This window comes from Curcuma longa, unplaced genomic scaffold, assembly GCF_044706935.1.
Source record: "Curcuma longa cultivar G26 ecotype Majalengka, Jawa Barat unplaced genomic scaffold, ITB_CL_G26_1.1 contig_8999, whole genome shotgun sequence".
In the NCBI taxonomy this organism is placed as follows: domain Eukaryota; kingdom Viridiplantae; phylum Streptophyta; class Magnoliopsida; order Zingiberales; family Zingiberaceae; genus Curcuma; species Curcuma longa.
The window spans coordinates 20,664-42,160 of NW_027435343.1; the positions used below are offsets into that span (position 1 = coordinate 20,664).

At 35.7% G+C, this 21,497-nt stretch overlaps 1 protein-coding gene across 1 annotated transcript; it reads right to left on the reverse strand.

Moving 5' to 3' along the window:
• Nucleotides 1-348: 348 nt before the first annotated feature.
• Nucleotides 349-6,435, reverse strand: LOC141819573 (putative inactive receptor kinase At5g10020). The gene is made up of 3 exons (XM_074706830.1): nucleotides 5,432-6,435; nucleotides 2,326-3,969; nucleotides 349-1,231 (listed from the first exon to the last, which is right to left on the reverse strand). Exons 1-3 carry the CDS (start codon nucleotides 6,354-6,356, stop codon nucleotides 651-653), a joined length of 3,150 nt encoding a protein of 1,049 aa, XP_074562931.1. The 5' UTR covers nucleotides 6,357-6,435; the 3' UTR covers nucleotides 349-650.
• Between the last annotated feature and the right edge of the window lie 15,062 nt (nucleotides 6,436-21,497).

The window sequence follows — 21,497 nt, forward strand, 5'->3', positions numbered from 1 at the left end:
TAGTGATTTTATCAAACCATATAAATATGGATCATAAAAAATCTAATATATGATGTATTACAACTTTATATTGTCATATATTAATTTATTAGAATTTTACATGTTTATATAAAACCATATATTGAAGCCACTCTATAATTTAGAATCTTATTATAAATTATTTAAAATTTCAGTTTATGATTTATAAGCTTTAAAATTATATTATAGAACAAAGCGATATTTAAAGCTTTAATTTTCAAAAAAAAAAAAAAAGACAACATGATGAACTATCATTATTATTTTGGAGCAAAATGCTTGAATCATAGATTTGAAAAAATGCTATACAAATTCCACAAAGTTACAACTATGTGAAATAAAACACAATGAAATGTTTTAAGAGACATGTGAATACTGTCAAAATAAATAAGAAATACAGGGACCCTAGAGAGGGCAACATGGGAGGCACAGAATTAGTAAAACAAAGATACATCCTTTGGAACTCAACTCAACTCAACACACTGCACTGATATAAAATCAACCAATGATAAGCTCTTTACACTAAATTTTTGAAGGTGCCTTGCTTGCAAGGCTTCGAACCCGAAAAAAATGAGGGGAAAAAAATTAAATAGCAGATACATGTACAAGAGAGGAGGAAGCTGATGCAGAAAATCTCACATTGTTATGGCACAGAGATCTTGAAAGACTGTCCGGATGTTAGGCCTCTCATTTACTGGAAGAATACACTGAAGCGATACCGCAAGTAGTTCATCCATCACCCTTGGAGCTTCCTCCAATCCTGAGATATCCCTGTCAAAGCAATCTGCTCCCCGTCCCTCCCTGTTGCACATCTGCACCCAATCAGTGAGATCCACTGCACCCGTTTGGCCTGAGATGATATCACCAGCACTTCTTCGAGTTAACATCTCCATGAGAATCACGCCGAATGCATACACGTCAGCCTTAAATGATGGGGATGGCTTGCTTGCAGTTTGCAGCTCAGGGGCTCGGTACCCAAGAGCTCCCAAGTTTAAAATCTGTTCTGCTGTCCCGCTGTGTGTCATGAGACGATGAAGGCTATAATCTGTCAGCCTAGCAGTGAGATCTGGGCCAGTGAGGAGGATATTTGTTGGTTTTACACTTCCATGAGCTAGGCCCTTCTCATTATGTAGGTAATACAAACATCGAGCCACATCAATAGCAATTTTTAACCTTTGCCTAACCGAGAGGCAGGAGTACCTTCTAGGTGTTGATTCTGCATAAAGAAACAATTTAAAAAACAACATTAGATGGCCAAATTATGTGAAAGATTAAACATTAGATAAGCTCATTTGCTGGAAGAGTTTAACTTCAGAATTACCAATCTAGTTTCTAGCCTTAAGCAATGGTAAATGTAATTAAGGAAATAAGGGCAAATAAATGTTCTCTGATAACGGTAGTACAAGCAAAATTGGCTAAAAGCGAAAGACCATACAAAATAGCACAAGGGAAAAGAAGAATTATAGCAATAATTGTGGTTTTAATGTCCATGTTTGATCATTCTCAGCAACTGCAAGTCTTATTATTTCGCCCCATCTTGCATGCCCATGTTTAACCGTTCGAACATTTTGCTCAAGCTTGTGTATAACATTCCATCTCACAAATCCATGCAATTTCCTCATTAGACCATTTGCGGCCTGATTTTGTTCTTTCAATTATGCTGTATTCAGAAACTTGTGGTGAGTGTTATTTCCTAATGTTGAACTCTCTTCTAGTCTAGCCAAGATTAATCTTCCTTTTCTTGAACTTATCGAACCTATGGTATGTAGTGTGGTAGGGAACCTTTATGATGAACTTATCAAAACTATGGTACGGAGTCAAAATGTATTAACAGGAAAGGAGATATTTAGGAAAAAAATTGTCTTTTGCAGATAAGAATCACCCCCAAGTTACACTAGTTATAAGCCAATGGTCATGCTAAAAGTGCATTAACAATCCTCCATTTTATTTCATCATAGTTGATCAAAATCCCTTCCCTAAAATTATACAGAAGCCTCCAGTCTTATATTTGCTTCTTGATATTTGATAAAACGAATAATGCTAGGCTTCAGCAATGAGTTAATTGATGTCACATGTCAAGCAATATTGGAAAAACAATGGAAATGCATCTTCTGAAAGCATTGATCCATCCATGCAAGTTGAAGCACATATATGATGACTAAAAAAATGTAAGCCCACTACAGGTTTCAGTTGCAAATTGTTCATGTAAGATTAACAGGGAAGTCGTTTCCACAGGTTACGCAGCAGTTGAGTAACCAATGCCAATTTCCAAAAACTAGATGACATAGAATAAAGTTGAAGAAGTCGTACCATAAAGATAAAGTGACAAACTATCTCCATTAACATAGTCAGAAATGATCAATCTTTCTTGCTCTCTAGGGCCCCAATAATAGCCTCTCCAAGGGATGATATTTGGATGTCTAATGGTCCCAATTCTCTTTGCCTCCTTGGCAAATTCTTTTTTGACTTTAACAAGGCCTACTCTTAGCCACTTCACAGTCAAAACGTGACCGCTATCAAGGGTTGCCTTGTAGGATGTGCCATGGCTGCTTCTACCAAGAACTTCTGCAGGGGCACGAGATAATTCTTCAGCTGTGAATATCAAAGAGTTGTCTAAGAAAAAGAGCTCTCCAGCTAAACGATCTGGTGAATACACATCTAACATGGCTGGTTGCTCAGATGCAAGAGAATCAATAAAATGAGGCGATGAGCACAATGGTGATCCTGGAGAAGACCTCTCTCCCGTATTAGCAGGATAAGTGTGCACATTATTCATGGCAGTTTCTGAAGCTCTACTATCAGAATAACCATATGCAACAGCCTCTGGCAACAACTCTTTCTGTGCTGATACTGTTCTAGAAGCTGTCAATAAATGGTCATTGGAGAAACTAACTGAAGAAGTGATGGGATTATCATTTGATGATCTACATATATTTGAACGGCCAAATCTCCCAAGCTTTAATTCTCTTCCAGTGGTTTGGTCTCCAGAACAATTCTTTCCACAAAGTTTTTGGGATCGAATTACGTATAATGTCATCACTGCAAACAAAAGTAACATGACACCACCAACTGATCCAACAATAGCAGCTATTCGGAGACTATACTTCAAATGGTCATGATTTTGACCCAACTCATCATCATTTCCTGAAGTCATGCCACGAGGAGAAACTAGTAATGTATTTCCAGGATAAAATGAGTTTCTTGGAAAGTGCTGCAGACTTTGTGGGATGGTGCCAGACAGATCGTTATAGGAAACATTAAAAGCTTTAAGAGTTGGCTGAGGCATATCAGGTATATCACCATCAAAATGATTCATTGACAGATCAAGGATTTCCAAAGAGCTGAGCTTGCCAAGTTCACTAGGCAACTCTCCAGACAAGGAATTATTTCGAAGAATAAGCAGCTTCAATCTTTGCAAGTTAATAATTTCTGGCGGCAATGGACCAGTCAATGTGTTATCAGATAAGTCAAGGCTCTCTAAATGATTATAAGACGGTAAAACAAACGATTCAGTTGAATGTGAGCTCTGAATTGGAATATTCCCAGAAAATTGGTTTCCTGAGAGATTCAAACTAGTTAAAACAGATTTGAAAAACCCTGGCAGAATTGGTCCAGAGAATTCATTCAGACTGAGATCAAGTTCAGACAAGGAAGGATAGTTTTCAAATGCAGATGGAAGAAAGCCTGCTAAATGGTTATTCTGAATCCTTATGGATCTCAAATTCTGAAATTGTAATGCCTCAGGATAGGTACCCGACAAAGAATTTGAACTTAAATCAATAACTTCTAATGTGTTTCCCCAACTGGGAAGAACCGATAGATCACCAGAGATATTATTATTACTCAAATCCACTGATATACACAACCCTATACTTGAAGGCAATGAACCTGTTAGCATATTAAAGGAGAGGTTCAGAAGCTTCAGGGATGTAGAGTTGACATCCAAAGCATTACCTGCAAAAACATCAAATTTGTCAATTTTTGAATGAAATAATACAGTGTATAACAAGAGAGACAAAACTTTAGCTGAGATTATAACTAAAAATTTAGAAAAGACAAGCATTGGTACCATGAAGGAGAATTTTTTTTTTCCATTTCAGACAGAGCACTGAGGTGATTTTCATGAAACTATTTGTAGGGAGACACGAAATATTGTTTTGACAAGATTGTCGGACTTTGACTTTTTTCCAAAAAAGGAAAGAATTTAGAAAAGAGAACATCTACATTCATGCCCTCATTGTTAAAGGTCAAAATGTCCAGGACTTACGGGATACATATCAATCTAATCAGCACGTTATCTACTTTGCCTACGATATTGATCCACCAAATTATCAAACCAATTTGCCTACCTATAACCCTCATCAAACCATGTTTGTTCAAACTATTTGGGGTGGCCAATGTGCCTTCCTCCATACACCATAATCAATTAAAAACTTTCAAAATTCTTCAATCTTTCAGATGATATTTGATATAATCAAAGGAGACACTGAAGACCTCGCAAACTGATAACGCCATCACACTAATCCATACTTGAATCTTTAAAAGAACAAGTTTATTGCATGTATTGCTATATACTGAAACAGAAGAATTGTTGGTTTGTATCACCCCTCAATTGGTGCTTTGCATGGGATTCAAGAGAGAAATTCCTAATTTTTCTCAGTGATGGGTCTTCAAGCACAAGCAAGGAAGTTATACAGGCTTAAACTGCCCATCCTACTCATTTGAATTTCTTTCAGAACAGATGCATCTGAAAGAAAAAAAAGAACACTTTTCTCTTCCCATACACATCAATCAACCAGCCACATATGCAAGCAATTTTGTTTCGTCCATCCCACTAATCAGGGCATGTGTTGACATCCACAATCGAGAATTATATGGGAAAATCATGTTTATCTATAAGGGCTTATTTGAACATGCAATCAAGAAATATATAGCAGGCAGGAAGGACTAAAAGTCAATGCCCCTCCCCCAAGATAATACTAAAGTTTATGCAGGATAGTGTTTATTGTTTAAGTTGTGCCAATTGTATATGCACTAGGAAAAACCAACGGAGCAAATACTGCTAGAAAACAAAAATAAAAGGCAATATTTCCACTTAAGTTGATTTTCCTCACGCTGAAGGTATGACAATGTATGCAAAAGATAACACAAAAGTCTTTGTACCCCGAAGGAACATAAATTATCCTGAAATCACAGAAAAAAATCTACACAAGATGTCTACTTGGTTCATAGTCTTATGCATAATGCAGTGATATCTCTATTGGCAATGATTATGAGAGGTAAAAAGGAATAAAATCACAGTTAGTCTGAAAAGAAATATCAAGGAGAATCTCAAGAAAAATCTCCTTCCGATGAGTTTTGTTTCTCCCAAGTTTCATAGAAGATCTTAGTAATGTCATATACAGTGCTAATTTACCTGTAAGCTCATTTCCACTGAGATCTATTTCCTGCAACTGCAGCGAACTTGCAAGCAATGCTCCTGGTATAGATCCATTCAGATAATTACCAGAAGCACGAAAAATTTTTAAGCTATAAACAGAATTGAAAGCCGGGAGCTCTCCAGTCAGCTGATTGTCGCTCACATCTAAAACCTCCAAATTCTTGAACGTTTGAATCAAGTCATTTGTAAAGAAGCCACCAACGAGCTCGTTATTGCTCAAATTCAAGTACTTGACCGTGTTCCCCAAGCCCGTGAAGTTGACTGTGTCAACAAGGAGGTTTCCAGTGAAGCCATTGCTACTCAGATCAACATATTCATTGTACCGTAAAGCCGAAAGAAGCTCCGCCATGTCACCCCGCAGGCCATTGGATCGCAAATCAAGCACCCTAAGCTGCTGTAGATTCCGGAACCCAGTCGGGAGCCCTTGCGTAAAATTGTTACAAGAGAGATTGAGGAGCAACAGCCCGCCGATCATAGTGATCCGCTCAGGCACAGGGCCGTAGAATCTGTTCCCCGAGAGATCCAAGAACCTGAGCTGGCTCATGCTGCCGAGCCCGGGCACGAGGCGGCCAGTGAAGTCATTTCCGGCGAGGCTGAAGTTCTGGAGGTAACTAAGGCCAGTGAGGGTTGAGAACTTGAGGTCGCCGCTGAGGCCGAGGCGGGAGATGTCGACGGAGACGACATTCCCAGCGGCGTCGCAGGAGACGCGGAACCAGGGGGGAGTGGAACTGCAAGGGGCGGATCCCGGCTTCCATGAGTCGAGGGCGCCGGCGGAGGGGCTAGAGATGCCCTTCTTGAACTCGAGGAGGGCCTTGGCGTCGTCGGCCGGGGCGGCGGCCGAGCGGGAGGAGACGAGGAGGAGGAAGACGAGGGGCAAGGCGGCGCGGAGGTGCGGATCCATCGCCTTCCAGGGTCTCAGGATCAGGGAGAAGGTGAGTAAGCCCTAGCCATGAGAGGAGAGAGACAAGGCGTGGGCGTCTTCGAAGTTAGAAACGATGAGAGTGAATAACATTAAGGTAGAGAAGAGAGAAAGAGAGAAGAGAGGAAGGCGCACACAGCTACGGCCTACAGACTGTAAAGGACTGAGGGTTTGTTTTTAAGTCAAAAATTAAAAGGACGCTCGGACGAAGTAAATCATAAAAGAACTTTTTTAAAAAATTAAAAAGACATTGATTTTAATCGATCTAACATAATTTTAATTAGGTTGATAAAAATTATTTAAAATTTAAAACTTTAATAAAATAATTAATTTATCATATTATAACAGTTATTATGCAATTTTTACATGTTATATCAATTATCAAATAACTTTTTATATATTATTGTTAAATCTTAAATTTTAAAATTTTTATACGTTTAGTAACTATCAAATAGCTTTTATGTGTTTAGTTATGAGTATTTTCTATACGTTATGATGAAATCCTAAATCTACAAATTAAGAATTCTAAATTTTAAATTTTAAATACTATTATATTAACATACTTATACTTTTTATCACATTGTAGTTAAATTTTAAATTTTAAAATTAATATCCTTAAGTTAATTCTGAATATTATTATATTAAAATATATTTTATCAATTTAATTATAATTATTTTAAATTAATTAAAATTAATTTAAAATAATTATAATAGTTATATAATAATTTTTATACTTCAGCAAAACGTAGAATCTGTCATCCTAACGATTTCATACAGTCGGCTTCACAATCATATGTGAAAAGATAAATTAAAAAATTACAGTTGGTCATGATAAAAAAGATATTACCTCAACTTAATAATTTTTTATATATCATAGTAATTAGTTGTATCTATTATAATAATTTTAAAAATAAAGAATATCACACAAGTATTATATAATTTAGAATACTTTTTAAATTTTTATCCTTATATTTATATATATATGAATAATAAAAATGGAAGAATCTGTTTGAGATGTTTTGTAAATCACAATCACACACTAGGAATAACCACCTGACAAGCTAATTAGTTGGATTGAATCAAATTAATTAGCTAGTCTAATACGTATTTATCACACATTCATTGGATTCATCTGTTGTCATCTAGTCGATGACTAGGTAAGATATAGTTGTAGGTACGATGACGAGCATCATGACAATTGATTTTTGTCCATCCATTCCAATAGAGACGCCTCTTTATTTACAAATCTTGGAAGCGACCTTCCGTTTTAATTTTTTATTAAAAAAATACTATATATCATTGTTATTGAAATATCTTCTAATATTATTTATATTATTTAATATTATTATCTACATCTAAATTTTTAGCTTAATTTTTGAATTGATCCCACTATGAAATCGTCGCTACTAGTAACTGATATACATGTTATAACAGTTACAGTTTCGTAGTTGTTACAACACAATCGACTTATTTAATATTCAAAAATATGTATAATATAGCAGGTATAATTTCGTAGTTGTTACAATAAGAATATTAAATGAGCAAATCAAATCAGCATTGTAGCAGTTATAATTTTATAATTGCTATAATAATTGTAGTAATTACGATTTCGTAACTATTACAATATGAATAATAGATGAACAGATTGAATAAGTATTATAGTAACTATGATTTTGTAGTTGCTACAATAATTGTAACAATTCTGATTTTGTAACTGTTACAACGTGAATGGTAGATGAACATGGTTGAATCTACATTGTAGCAGTTACGAAACTGTAGCAATATGAGTATTATTGAATAGGTTAAGTATTCGTTACAGCAATAATGATTTTGTAACTACTATAACATGAATATTTTTAAATATTAAGTATGTTGAATATGTTGTAGCAGCTACAAAATTATAGCTGTCATCCAACTGATATAGAAATTAAGATTTAAATGAAAGATAATAGTATTTAATAATATTTGAAGATATTTGGATAAATATACTATATAATAGTGAGGTAAAATATTTTGTTAATTAAAAAAATTAAAATACGATGCTCCTATGATAATTTAAAAATAAAAGGACACACTCTTTTGTCCTTAAATTTTTTTTATCACAAATTTAATATTATTAATCATCAAATCACTCTTTTAGGATATTGAAGTAAGGACGATGTAAAAGTTAAAGAATTGTTTTTCTTAAGATAATATTATCGGTGTTTATTATTATAACTTTTGATAGAAAATAAAGAGAATCTTAGCTAACTTTAACCCTTATAATATTATCTCACTCTTTCAACATTTATCCAGGACCAGTAAAATTTTTTTACATCTAAGATTAATTGAATCATAAAAATTATAATTTTAAATTATTTAAAAAAAGTTAAGATAATATTATGGTATTACAACTTTTGATGGGGAAATAAAGAGAAATCTTGGCTAACTTTAACCCTTATAATCAATAGAGAAAACTCGTAATTGAGTAGAAAAGTTTAAAAGGGTTTGATTTTGTTTTGTTTTTTTCTCTCTTTTCTTTTGTAAATTTCCACTTGTTGTTTAGGTTCGCGCACGGCATCATACTTGGTCGCTTTCGATGTGTGTGAGATGCAAGTTGTAAGGATGTGTCTCCATTGGTACGATTTTATTTTGCTTGCCTTGGCAGTCGCACAATGCAAGTTGTGAGGTTGTGATCAGCTAGAGGCATGTTGTTGATTTGGTGTAGGAACTAGTGATACGTCCTTTCAATTTCTCCAACCATTGCAAGGCAAGGCACATCCCTCGTGCCCTTTTAACATTGCCCCTTTCTAGCAACAGTGCATCCCTTCCCTAGCTAGCTAGATGTTGTTCCATCCTTCGACTATGCAATTGATTGGATGCTTTAGCTCATCAGTTGTACTAATTAGCATTCGCACACCCTTACAACCACGTACCAATTATGCATTTACTTTAGACCAGCTTTAATAATTCATCACTCAATTTTAAATATTAATATCTCATTCACTTAAAATAATAATAATAATAGTTAATAGTATTCCGGTTGAGATCGTCTCGTGGATACATCATCAGCCACATAGCAACGAAGTTGACTTCGTGAGGAGGAAGGAGAGGATGAGCTCCAGGGCTTGCAAGCACCAACATCGTGAGAGGGAGGGTCAGGGGTGCCTAGACTCGACCACTCCGATGCTCAAGTCAATCACCGGAAGAAGACCAAGCACTCGGACTCTCAATTAGGGATTTGGATTCTCAATTGAGTACTCGGACTCCACTCGGCCATGTCTGATTCCTGCTCGGCCCCATTTAAGGCTCACTTCTCTACTGAGGTCTTATCCAACAACAAACCGATTTCTCTTTTTGTCTTTATCAATTTGTCAAATCGCTGCCAAGGAGTTGAATAATTATGTGACATGATGACAGTATGGTGTCAAATAATGCAACTTCATACTTGCTATTATGACAACGATAAGATATTTTCCACACGATGAGATATTTTCCACACCTTGATGAGATACTTTTCAGTGGTAGAAGGTCTCGATGAGTCGAAAGTTAGAGCTCTTACTCTTGGTCCGTTGTTCGGGCAGGATTGCGTGAGCCGAGTTGGGACCCAAGGTGGAGGTCGAACTCCCACTCGTGAGTTAACAGAATTGGTGGCCAAGTAGGGCTTGGGTTGCCGAGTCAGGGTGGGTGAGGTCAAGTCAAGTCAAATCAATTTTGTGTCCGATGTATCTCGATCTTGTACTAGACGTGGGCTATGTCATAACACCCATAACAACAATGATTTACTTATGAAATAGCCTCGTTCCTATTCTATCTAGACTTCTCTGTTAATATTAGTGATAGAGAAATAAGAGACAAAAAAAACTTACCTCTCTCTGAACCCTCTTATAATGAAAAGATGTCTCCTGCGTGTTAAAGTACTCCACTAATAATTACACACCTCTTCGGTCCATAAAATTGTACTAAACTAGTTTAGGTTGAAATTTAAAATATAATTTACAAGTTAAGAAAAAGGATTTATTATGTTTTTTTTGGATAATCCAGCTCTTGGCTCTTACAATCTAATTAATCTTGAAAATGATCGATCTGATCTCATAAAAATTTCTCATTAATTATCAGAGTTCAAAAAGCACAGATGAGTCCTTGCAAACTGTCCAACATCATAAGTTTTTTAAATTCCTTAAATGTAATGTGTCTTTGATGAAATTTGAATTCTCGTTGCCTAAGGAGTCCGTCTCACCTCTTACCATCCCATCATAGGCCCAAGGGCTTGAAAAAGGATGTATTATGGTTGAATTGTATATATGTCTTACCTCGAGATGCATGTGCTATCTCATATTGACCCCTATAATTTCCAATTTTTATCTTTTCCCAACGACCCAAGTTTGCATCATCCTCAATGGAATCTAATCATCTTAGTCATTGAGATTTAAAAAAAAAAACTAATCATGAAGGACTAACTTTTTAAATACAATTCTAATAAACTGACTATGTCAAACTCTAAGGCCCTAATTGAAACTAATCCATAATAAACTGATTGCTTTGGACCTTGTGGTGACCTTGCCACTAGGAGTTGAACTGAAATTCTAAAATTAGGCATGCCATTGCAATATCACACCGTGATATATATAGCGGAGAAAGCAAGGGGTCACGTGGTAGGTGCAAGATAAATGGAGCGACATTGGTTTGACCCAACATAGGGCTCAATGTCGGGTCCATAGATCTAAGGGTGGGGGTCATATAATTGCGGCTTGACCTGAATAGAGCCTTATAGAGGAACTCGGGTGAGTGGGAAAAGTGTGCGGACACATTCGGAGGACGTGGGATGACGTGCGAAAAGTGCGCGGAGAGCGCGGTAAAAACCTCTCCTACTCTTTCTAGCAAGGCTAAAAGAGTGCCCATATAGACCGGCGAAGAGACACAGTACTATTTTTTGGACTAAGTAACCACTTCATTTTGTCTTTTACTTCTTTCCTACGCCTGACTTGAGCATGGAAAGAGTCTTGTTAAGGTTCATCTTGGCTCCCTTCTAATTTTACATGATATGATACTTGCAACTTTCTTGCTCGTCTGATATTCATGGGAGAGTTCTTGCTCATCTGGCAGTCACCCTTTTGCCGATCTTTATCGGAGCTCGATGTGCCTTTTGGGGGTTGTCCCTATTTGCTTTAGGTTGACAATTGATAATCCCCAGTTCTGGTTGCTTAATCCAAAGGTGCCCTAATTGATTACTCACCGACCTAATTAATTGTCGATCTGATAGGAACCGACCCGATAAGGAATTACTTAATAGAAGTCTGACCAATGTTTGACCTGTTTGTGGTACTGTACTCTAATCTCTTAAGGAGCAAGGGCAGATCTAGGATTTTAGATTTTTTGAGGGGCATATACGAAGTGACGAAAATAATTATTATATGTTGTATATAACTTTCAAACATAAAAATATAATAATTAAAAGAATACTCAAAGTTCATGTTAATATATTATCGAAAGAGGAAAGTTAAAATTTCTTTAAAAGATATATTCAATTAAGTGTCAAATATAATTCTCTAACTAAAAGGAATTTGACGTTGTTTTAAATTTTTAAAGTCTTCAATGATAGCTTATATGCTCACATTTTTAACAATTTCTCTCTCAATATATATACCATTAACGCATATGAGAGAAAAACATCCTCCATTTTACTTTGAAGCCTTATTTTTCATGATATTCATTGTAAAATATAATCATTCTATAGTAGCAGTGGAAACCAAAAGAGTAAGCACGAATACAATTACTCTAAAAATGAAGTTGTATGCAACAGACTTGTTAGTCTTCACTAACTATTGATATTACTCTGAAATAGTTGAAAGATTTTTGTAGTCAGACCTTTGACTATAGTATATCGTAATGCTTCAATTGCATCTCCAATTGCTATTTGTCATCTCTTGTAAAATCTTGGATATAAAACTTTTCAACTATTTACATATATCCACAACTCTAAAAGACTCCACCTTATTTTGAGGATTTAAAGCATTACTAAGAATTTGCAATTTCATAAAATCATCACTAAAGCACCTATTAATTTCTTACAACTATGAATCTAGGGTTGGCTTTAGGTAATGACCTATGCCTAGGACCCCAATTTTTATTGGGGTCTATTATTTTTAACATATTAAATATATTTTTATGTATTATTTTTTAAGAGAATAGAAAAGAATAGGGCCCACGTGATAAAAGATTTGTATAATCTCATTCTCTAATGAAAGCTTCGATTTTCGCAAAGATATCATTATGGTTCCAACGGATAGACCCATAAAGGGGCTCTTTTTTAACATTTTAAATTTATTTTTAATTATGCATGTTATTTTATAAGATCTCATTTATTCCTCTTTAATATCAACTGTAGTCTTCTCTCATTACGTTTCTTCTTCATTTGTGACGATTTCTCCTCTCATCGTTAAGAACATGAATTAGAATACAATCCAAAATAAAAATGCTAGATTTTTTCGAGTCCTTCTCTTCCCCTTTTCCAACTCCCCCTCTATGTGCTTCTCTTGAAAACATTTTAACACATGATATTGCAATTGATTATTTAGACTATTTTTCGAATGGAAAGTTTTAAAAGAAATAATAAATTTAGAATTAAAAACATCACTTGATATTGAATCTTATAAAAAAAATTAAATTTTTTTTTCAATACATGGATAACTTATAGAATATTACTGATCATTCAGCTGAAAGAAAATTTTTAAAAATAAAATTAATGAAGTTTTATTTATGTTCAACTATGTCTCAAGAAAAATTAAATAATTTAATAATTTTATGAATTAAAAAAATATTATTATCAAAACTTGAATATAAAATTTTAATTAATAATTTTGCACCTCAAAAAGCTAAAAAAAATAAATTTTATATAAAAATTTATTTTTTAAAATTAATATTTTAATTTTAAAAAAAATTTAAACCCATTGTTATCATTCTAAGTCTAAATGAAAAAGGGTGTGGAATTTTTTTAAAACAATGTAGGCTTATTATTATTATTATTTTTTGCCTAGGCCTCAAATAGGCGCTTGAGCCGACCTATGCGAATCTATAGAGGTCTACCTGATAATGATGCTCAATGATGAAATTATCTTGACGAGCATGGGCTCGATCTCGTCTATTAATATACGGAGCACTGAAATTAGGAACGTTAATATTTCAAAGTTCACAAAAAGACTTCACTTATACAAGCAAATCATTCCACTTGTTTTTCTTCAAGTAAATTTTTGGTAGATAATACAAGCTACATTGCATTTATAATATCCCAAGACTTACTTTTGTAGGATCGGAAACACGCTAGAGGGGGGGTGAATAGCGTGTTGCACGCTTTTCAATTTTTTCATAAATCACGATTGCGAACGGAAGCGAGAGATAAACTCGAGTGCGAAAATAATTATAAGCAAGAAGTAAATAATGTGAAAAGTAAAGACTCGGTTGGTTTTTTACTTGGTTCACAGCCCAAGGCTGCTACTCCAAGGCCCACGGTCCTTAACCGTTTCCTTTGGGCAAATCCACTAAGGCACTTGCTCCACTAAGGCAGCAAGTGTATCGACAATTACAAAATCAAGAGTTTACAAAAAGCTCGGTTTAAGGAAATTGACAATAATAAACTAGTACCGACTTTTTGTCCGCGCAGTTGCTCCCCGGATGAAGATATCGGCGTCTCGGTGTGATTTTGAGTTGCTTGGATCGAGTGCAGCACCGACGTCGAAGAACGGAAGCTCGGGAGTCGCGAGAACGGAGTTTGGATGCGTGAAAGAGTTGTTGTTCGGCTGTTGCTCGTGACCTTCTTTTATAGCCCTCCTGAGTCGACTCAGATGCAGATCTGGGTCGACTCCAGCTTGCGTGGCAGATAAATCTTTATCATCTTCGCCCGTTATCCGCTCTGAGTCGACTCCGATTGCCATCTGGGTCGACTCCAGTCGCTGTGGCGTCAATGGCGATAACTTTTGACTCTGAGTCAGCTTGAGTCGACTCAAATCCTTACCTGAGTCGACTCCAAGCCGAGCTGGCGGAAAATCAATGCGCTGACTTTCCGGATTTCAGCTGACTCTGCTGACTCTGCCTGAGTCGACTCCAGAACCCATCTGAGTCGACTCCAGGCCCGAAAAGTCAACTTTTTTGTCTGGAGTTTGTGTTCGTTTGATTTTTCCTTCCTGCAAAAGATGTTAGCAAAATAACATGCAAAGGATAAGTTTTGAGTTGGTTCTCGGAACCAACTACGAGTCTTAACTTCGGATCTCCAGTGAGATCCTGGGTTAGACCGACGCCTAATGTTCCCCTCGGGAACACGTCCTCACCCACTCCCCTCGGAAGAATTTACCTGCTTGGCTCTGTCTTCGCCCTCCAGGATTTGTGCTGCAACTGATCCTCCCTTCGCCGATCGCGCACGACGCCACTGCTCATCCTCCTTTCTCCGACGAAATCGAGCACGGGGGAAAGCTTCGACGCCGGAGCTAGGAGCCAAGGAGGGCCACCGACGTCCAGATCTGTGATTGGAGGGTGGTTTCTCGCCGGAAAGGGGCTGGATCTGTGAGGCGGCGGCGAGCGACGGAGAATCGAAGGGGAGAAGAGGAAAACCGGTAAGAGCTAGAGCTAGGGTTCCGGTTCTTGTTTGATTTAGAGCACATATGTTGATGGATTTCCTTTATTCATAGCCGAGAGATTGATTTGGTTGGCTGGCGGTGGAATCGGTGTTGGCCGGCCGCAAGCAAGAGAAACAGTGAAGGTGTCTTGGCTCTAACAGTGGTCACGCGAAGGTAAGAAATGGATTAGTTGATTCTTGGTTCGGTTTGGAGCTTGATTCGTCGCTATGGTGGCAGGGCTTGCGGCGGTGGTGAATCGAGTAGAGGAAGGAGAAACTTGTTGAGGAGGCTGATCTGTGCGGATTGAGGAGTTTGGTATTGGCCGGCTGTGGATTTTGAGTTCACTCGGCCACAAGCAACAAGAGGAAAGAAAGCTAATCCAATTTTGGGTTCTTGACTTCGGTTGTTGTAGAAGTGGAACCAAGGAGGGTTAGGGCACAAGGAAAGCAACCTGAGGTGAGTGTTTCCTATATAGAATTTACTGTTGTATTCTTGTTAGCAAGATACTGTAGTCTTAGTTTGGAATTTGGTCAATTAGCTACCGGCTGATGTGAGGTTTATTTACTGTTTAATTATTAGTGAATGATAATGGATTTAGTTGAATATAAGTGCTTGGTTGGAATTAGTTTAATAACGAGTTAGGTTAATGAGATAGAATTAAACTAACTCTAGTTTGGTTAGGTTTGTGGATACATTCTGGTATTTATGGATGTGATAATAATTGCAGGACTTTGATTGGATTGTTGATTAGTTGTGGTTATCTGCATTTCCCTGCGATTACACGCATCCTATCTTGGCAGGCGGGTACCTTGAATTATCTTTTATAGATATGTTTTTATTGATATGTGTATTACATGCTATCAGTAATTCATGATCCTGTTCGTATCTATCCCACTTGATACCATGATCTGCTTTCTATACCAGTTATTAGTGTTATTTGATAGTATTGGATACTTACTCATCTTGTGGATATCAGTAGTCATTTATCTTGCTATCATCTGATACCTTTGTCATGTTTAGCTATCTGATACTTATGGATTTTTGACACCACCTGATACCTGTTCATATGCTTTAGTCTGGGTTATCTTACTCTGTATCGGTGTTTATACTAGACATGAGACCTGATATATTCCTGATTATGGGGGCATATGACATGGACTGGTAGATGGATGGGTGGTGCATGGATTATACTGATGGATATGCATTTGGATATATGATGCATGGACTAGTGTCATACATCATGCTTGCATATATTGCATAACTGACGTGCGAGATTCCATTGTTGTTGAGTCCGGCGTCAGTTACATGCGGGCTACCAACCAAAGGGTGTGTGTAATTGCATGTCTTGTGATCATCTGCTCCTGCTCCTATTTTAGTCGAGTCGCTCCTATTATAGTTGTAGCACAGTTCGAGCCCGTCACTCGTATATGATTTACACACACACTCCACTCATGGGTTAGTGGAAACCTTTAGGTTGGTGCATATTTTCCCTGATCGGAGCTTCGCTAGGCCACCCAGGATAGTGGTTTCATAGCGTGGTAGCATTCCAGGGATCCCTCCTCTGTCATTGTGACCAGGAGATGAGAGCTTGCTCGCCCACTTATGATTTGGGTACCAGGATAGGTGTACACCTAGAGGACATCCTGTCCACTCGGTCACGCAGGAGCAGTGACGACAGAGTGCACAGAGGTCACAGCCCTACCCACGCGACTTCACCACTGTGGATGAGTGATCTGACGGGTTAGATTCCCACGCGACCTCGCCGCTAGAGGGGTGACCGGTCTGACTGGCTGATCAGCCCAGTCTTCCGCTGCAACTTGGTCCTCCTGACCAAGCCCAGACTTCTGCTGCAACTTGGTCCTCCTGACCAAGCCCAGACTTCTGCTGCGGCGTGGTCCTCCTGACCAGCCCAGACTTCACCTGGTGCACTTGACTTTGCCAAGACTTCATGCCTAGCTTCCACTAGGACTTAACCTGTGTCTCCTGTAACTCAGTTCAACATCGTTAGCACAATCACATACTTAACTTGATCCTAGTTCCATAATCAAAATCCTGGTTCGATCTGCTAGTGCTTCCTGCACCAACAATCTCCCCCTTTTTGATTATGGCAACTTAAGGTTTCAAGTTAAGTTAAAAATATAACTCACAAATATATTTGCATTAAAATGCATAAGTAAAAATCAAAAATGCAAAAAAAATGCACTTGTGTTTTTCAATACTCCCCCTGAATTCCAATGCTCCCCCTGAATCTGAAATTATTCTCCCCCTTTTTCAAGGAATTTAAACTACTTTTTTAAAATTTTTAAAAGTTTAAAAATTTAAAACTTGTAAACTTGAACCTTTTCTATTCTCTCCCCCTTTGACATAATCAAAAATATGTGGTCTTTTGGGTAGAGTCCAAGCTTAACAAATAGGTAAAATAGATAGACAAAAAAAATTTTTTTTTTTGGGGCGTGTGTCCAACTTAGGTTTTAGCTAACTACTAGAAAGTAGTAGCTTGACCCAGTTAGCCAAGTTTAAGTGTATCATCCCAATTAAAAGATTATCTTTTTATTTTGGGACACTTAACTTGATCAATTTGAAATTAAAGTCTAAGCTTTTGGTTCGATGCACTGACTTAAAGCACCTTTTGCTTAGACTAGAGGCCTATACATCTCACACCATTCTAAGTTTGGCAATCAAAAATAAGGTATCTAGTGTGCTTTGTGAGATGTCCACCTAGATCTATAGGTACATGCTTTCTAGGGGGTTTGCTTCTAGTCTAAGGCTAAAACAGTTCTTTTCTTTATTTTTGAAAACAAATTTAAACAAAACTTAAAATTTTCAAAAATAAGTAGGGTTTTGAAAAGCCTTTGAAAAATATTTATAATAGATTTGAAATCATGAGTTTTGAAAAAGAAAACTTCTTTTTCCTATTCTACCAAACATAATCCTAATTTTCTTCTAAGAGTACTGAATTCTGATTCAGGTAATGGTTTAGTGAAAATATCGGCTAAGTTGGATTTTGACTCGACGTAGTCGAGTACAATTTCTTCCTTAGCGACATGATCGCGTATGAAGTGATGTTTGACTTCTATATGTTTGGTCCGTGAATGGTGTACTGGGATTTTTGGTTAAGTTTATTGTACTTATATTGTCAATTAGAACCTTTGTATTTTTATATTCTAAGTTAAAATCTGTTAATGTGTGCATCATCCAAAGTAGTTGTGCAACACATTCACCTAGGGCAATGTATTCAGCTTCAGTTGTAGATAGTGCAACGCAATGTTGTTTTCTACTACACCAGCTAACTAGACATGGACCCAAGAACTGGCATCCACCGCTTGTACTTTTGCGGTCTAGTTTACATCCGGCATAATCTGAGTCTGAATAACCAACTAGGTCAAAATTGTTATTCCTAGGGTACCACATTCCTACAGTTAAGGTTCCTTTGATATATCTTAATATTCGCTTAACTGCGGTTAAGTGTGACTCCTTAGCGTTTGCTTGATATCTAGCACACATACCTACTGCAAATAATATATCTGGTCGACTTGCAGTTAGGTAGAGTAGACTTCCAATTATACTCCTATAATATTTTAAGTCTACTTGTTTACCACTTGGGTCACTATCTATATTACAATTTGTTGCAATTGGTGTGTTTATTTCTTTTGAATGTTCCATTCCAAACTTGAATATTAGGTCTTTAGCGTATTTACTTTGATATATATAATTTCCATCTTTAGTTTGTTTGATTTGAAGTCCTAGGAAGAAATGAAGTTCACCTACCCAACTCATTTCAAATTCTTTTTTCATTAAATTTATAAATTCTTTTAAGTATTTTGAGTTGGTTGATCCAAAAATTATATCATCGACGTAAATTTGGGCTATAAAGAAATCTTTTTCTATATTTTTCACAAATAACGATGGATCTATTTGTCCTTGTTGAAACCCTTTGGTTACTAAGTAGGTAGAAAGTCTTTCATACCAGCTCTAGGAGCTTGTTTAAGTCCATAAAGGGCTTTCTTTAGTTTGAAGACATATTCAGGGTGATCTTTGTCTTCAAACCCTGGTGGTTGTCCTACATATACTTCCTTCTTTTATGAACCCGTTTAAAAATGCAGACTTAACGTCCATTTGATAGAGCTTGAATCCTTTATGTGCCGCATAGGCTAATAACATTCGTATGGATTCAAGTCTAGCTACGGGTGCATAGGTTTCGTCATAGTCTAGTCCTTCTACTTGGCTGAACCCTTTGGCTACTAGTCTGGCTTTGTTTCTAACTACTTCACCCTTATCGTCTGTTTTATTTCTAAATACCCATTTGGTTTCTATGATTGATTTATTTTCAGGTTTGGGAACTAAGTCCCACACCTGATTTCTTTCAAATTGGGCTAACTCTTCTTGCATTGCTATGATCCAGTCAGGATCTGACAATGCTTCTTCTATGGCTTTAGGTTCTATTTTGGAAATTAAGGCTATTTGACTTAGGTTCCTATAGGCGGATCTGGTCCTCACGCCTAAGGATGGATCACCCAAAATTTGGTCAGGTGGGTGACTTGCTCTAAGTCTAGGTGCTTGGGTTATTCTACTTGGATCAGGTTCAGTCCTATTGTTATTTAGAAATGATTTCGTCATCTTCTTGGTCTTTTATATTAATTTGATTATTCTGGTTATTAAATTTTATTATGTCATCATTGTTAATTTTATTTGTATTTTCTTCGTCAAAGATTACATTGGTAGTTTCTTCTACTTTTAATGTATCTTTATTGTAGACTCTATATGCTCTACTGGTGGATGAATATCCTAAGAATATTCCAGGGCTAGTTTTGGATGTAAACTTTCCTAAATAGTCTTTAGTATTTAATATGTGAACTTTACATCCAAATACCTTAATGTAATTTAAGTTAGGTATTTTATTGTTAAATATTTCATAAGCAGTTTTGTTGTGTCTTTTATTAATTAATACTCTATTTTGAATATAACAGGCTGTGCTTATTGCCTCAGCCCAAAATTTATTTGCTAGTCTATATTCATTTAGCATTGTTCGTGCGGCTTCTTGTAAGGTTCTATTTTTTCGTTCAACTATTCCATTTTGTTGTGGCGTTCTTGGACAGGAGAATTCATGGTGGTATCCGTTATCTTGACAGAATTTTGTGAATTTGGCATTTTCAAATTCACCACCATGATCACTTCGGATTCTTTTTATTTTTAAGTCTTTTTCATTTTCTAATAATTTACATAATGTTGTAAATTTTTCATATGTTTCGTCTTTAGTCCTTAAAAATTTTACCCAGGTATATCTTGAGTAATCATCGATTATTACTAAGCAGTATTATTTTCCGCTTAGTGACTTAGCCCCATGGGAATCAAAGAGGTCTAAGTGTAGTAGTTCTAGGATTGAGTTGGATTGAGCTTGACTAGTTGCCTTATGTGAGGATTTTGTTTGTTTTCCTTGTTGGCAAGCATTACATATTTCATTTTCTAAATTTATTAATGTTGGTAGTCCTTTAACTAATCCATTGTGACTTATTTTTGAAATAAGTCTAACATGAGTGTGACCCAATCTTCTGTGCCACAACCTAGTTTCCTCTTGCTGTGTTAGTAAACACTTGAGTGAGGATGATGGTAGGTCGATGTTATAAATATTATTTTTCCTAATCCCAGTTAATTTAATTCCTGGGTTTTCTATGTTTTCAATTAAACATTTTGATTTGTTAAATCTAACTGTGTAACCTGAGTCACACAGCTGGCTTATGCTAAGTAAGTTAAATTCAAAATTTTCAACCAATAAAACCTTTTTAATTACAAAATTTGAATCTAATTCTATATTACCTGAGCCGATTACCTTTAATTTTCCGTTGTTTCCGAAGGCAACGGATCCCAAGTCTTTGAACTTGAGTTTGGTGAATTTCGATTGATCTCCAGTCATATGTCTGGAGCAACCGCTGTCCAACATCCAGTTATCCAGTTTCTTGTGTTCCTACAATTGAGAAACACTTAGTTGGATTTTGTGGATCTTGGGTTTAGAGTATTAAATTTTAAAGTTATTTAATATTTTAAAAGTTTGTTAAGGTTATTTTTTTAATTATTTAAATTTTAAAAAATTAAAAAATTATTTAAAAAATTTTAAAGTTATTTAATTTTAAAAAATTATTTAATTAATTTTAAAGTTATTTTAATTTTAAAAAATTATTTAATTAATTTTAAAGTTATTTTAATTTTAAAAATTTTATTTAATTAATTTTTAAGTTTAATTTTAAAGTTATTTTAATTTTAAAAAATTTTAAAAAAATATTTAATTAATTTTAAAGTTTTAATTTTGAAAAATTTTTTAATTTTTAAAGTTATTTTAATTTTAAAAAATTATTTAATTTAATTTAATTTTAAAGTTATTTTTTAATTTTAAAGTTATTTTAATTTTAAAAAATTTTTTTAAATTTTATTTAATTAATTTTAAAAATTTTAATTTTAAAATTAATTTTAATTAAAAAGTTTTTTTAATTTTTAAAAATTTTTAATTTTAATTTTATTTTTTATTTTAATTTAAAAAAAA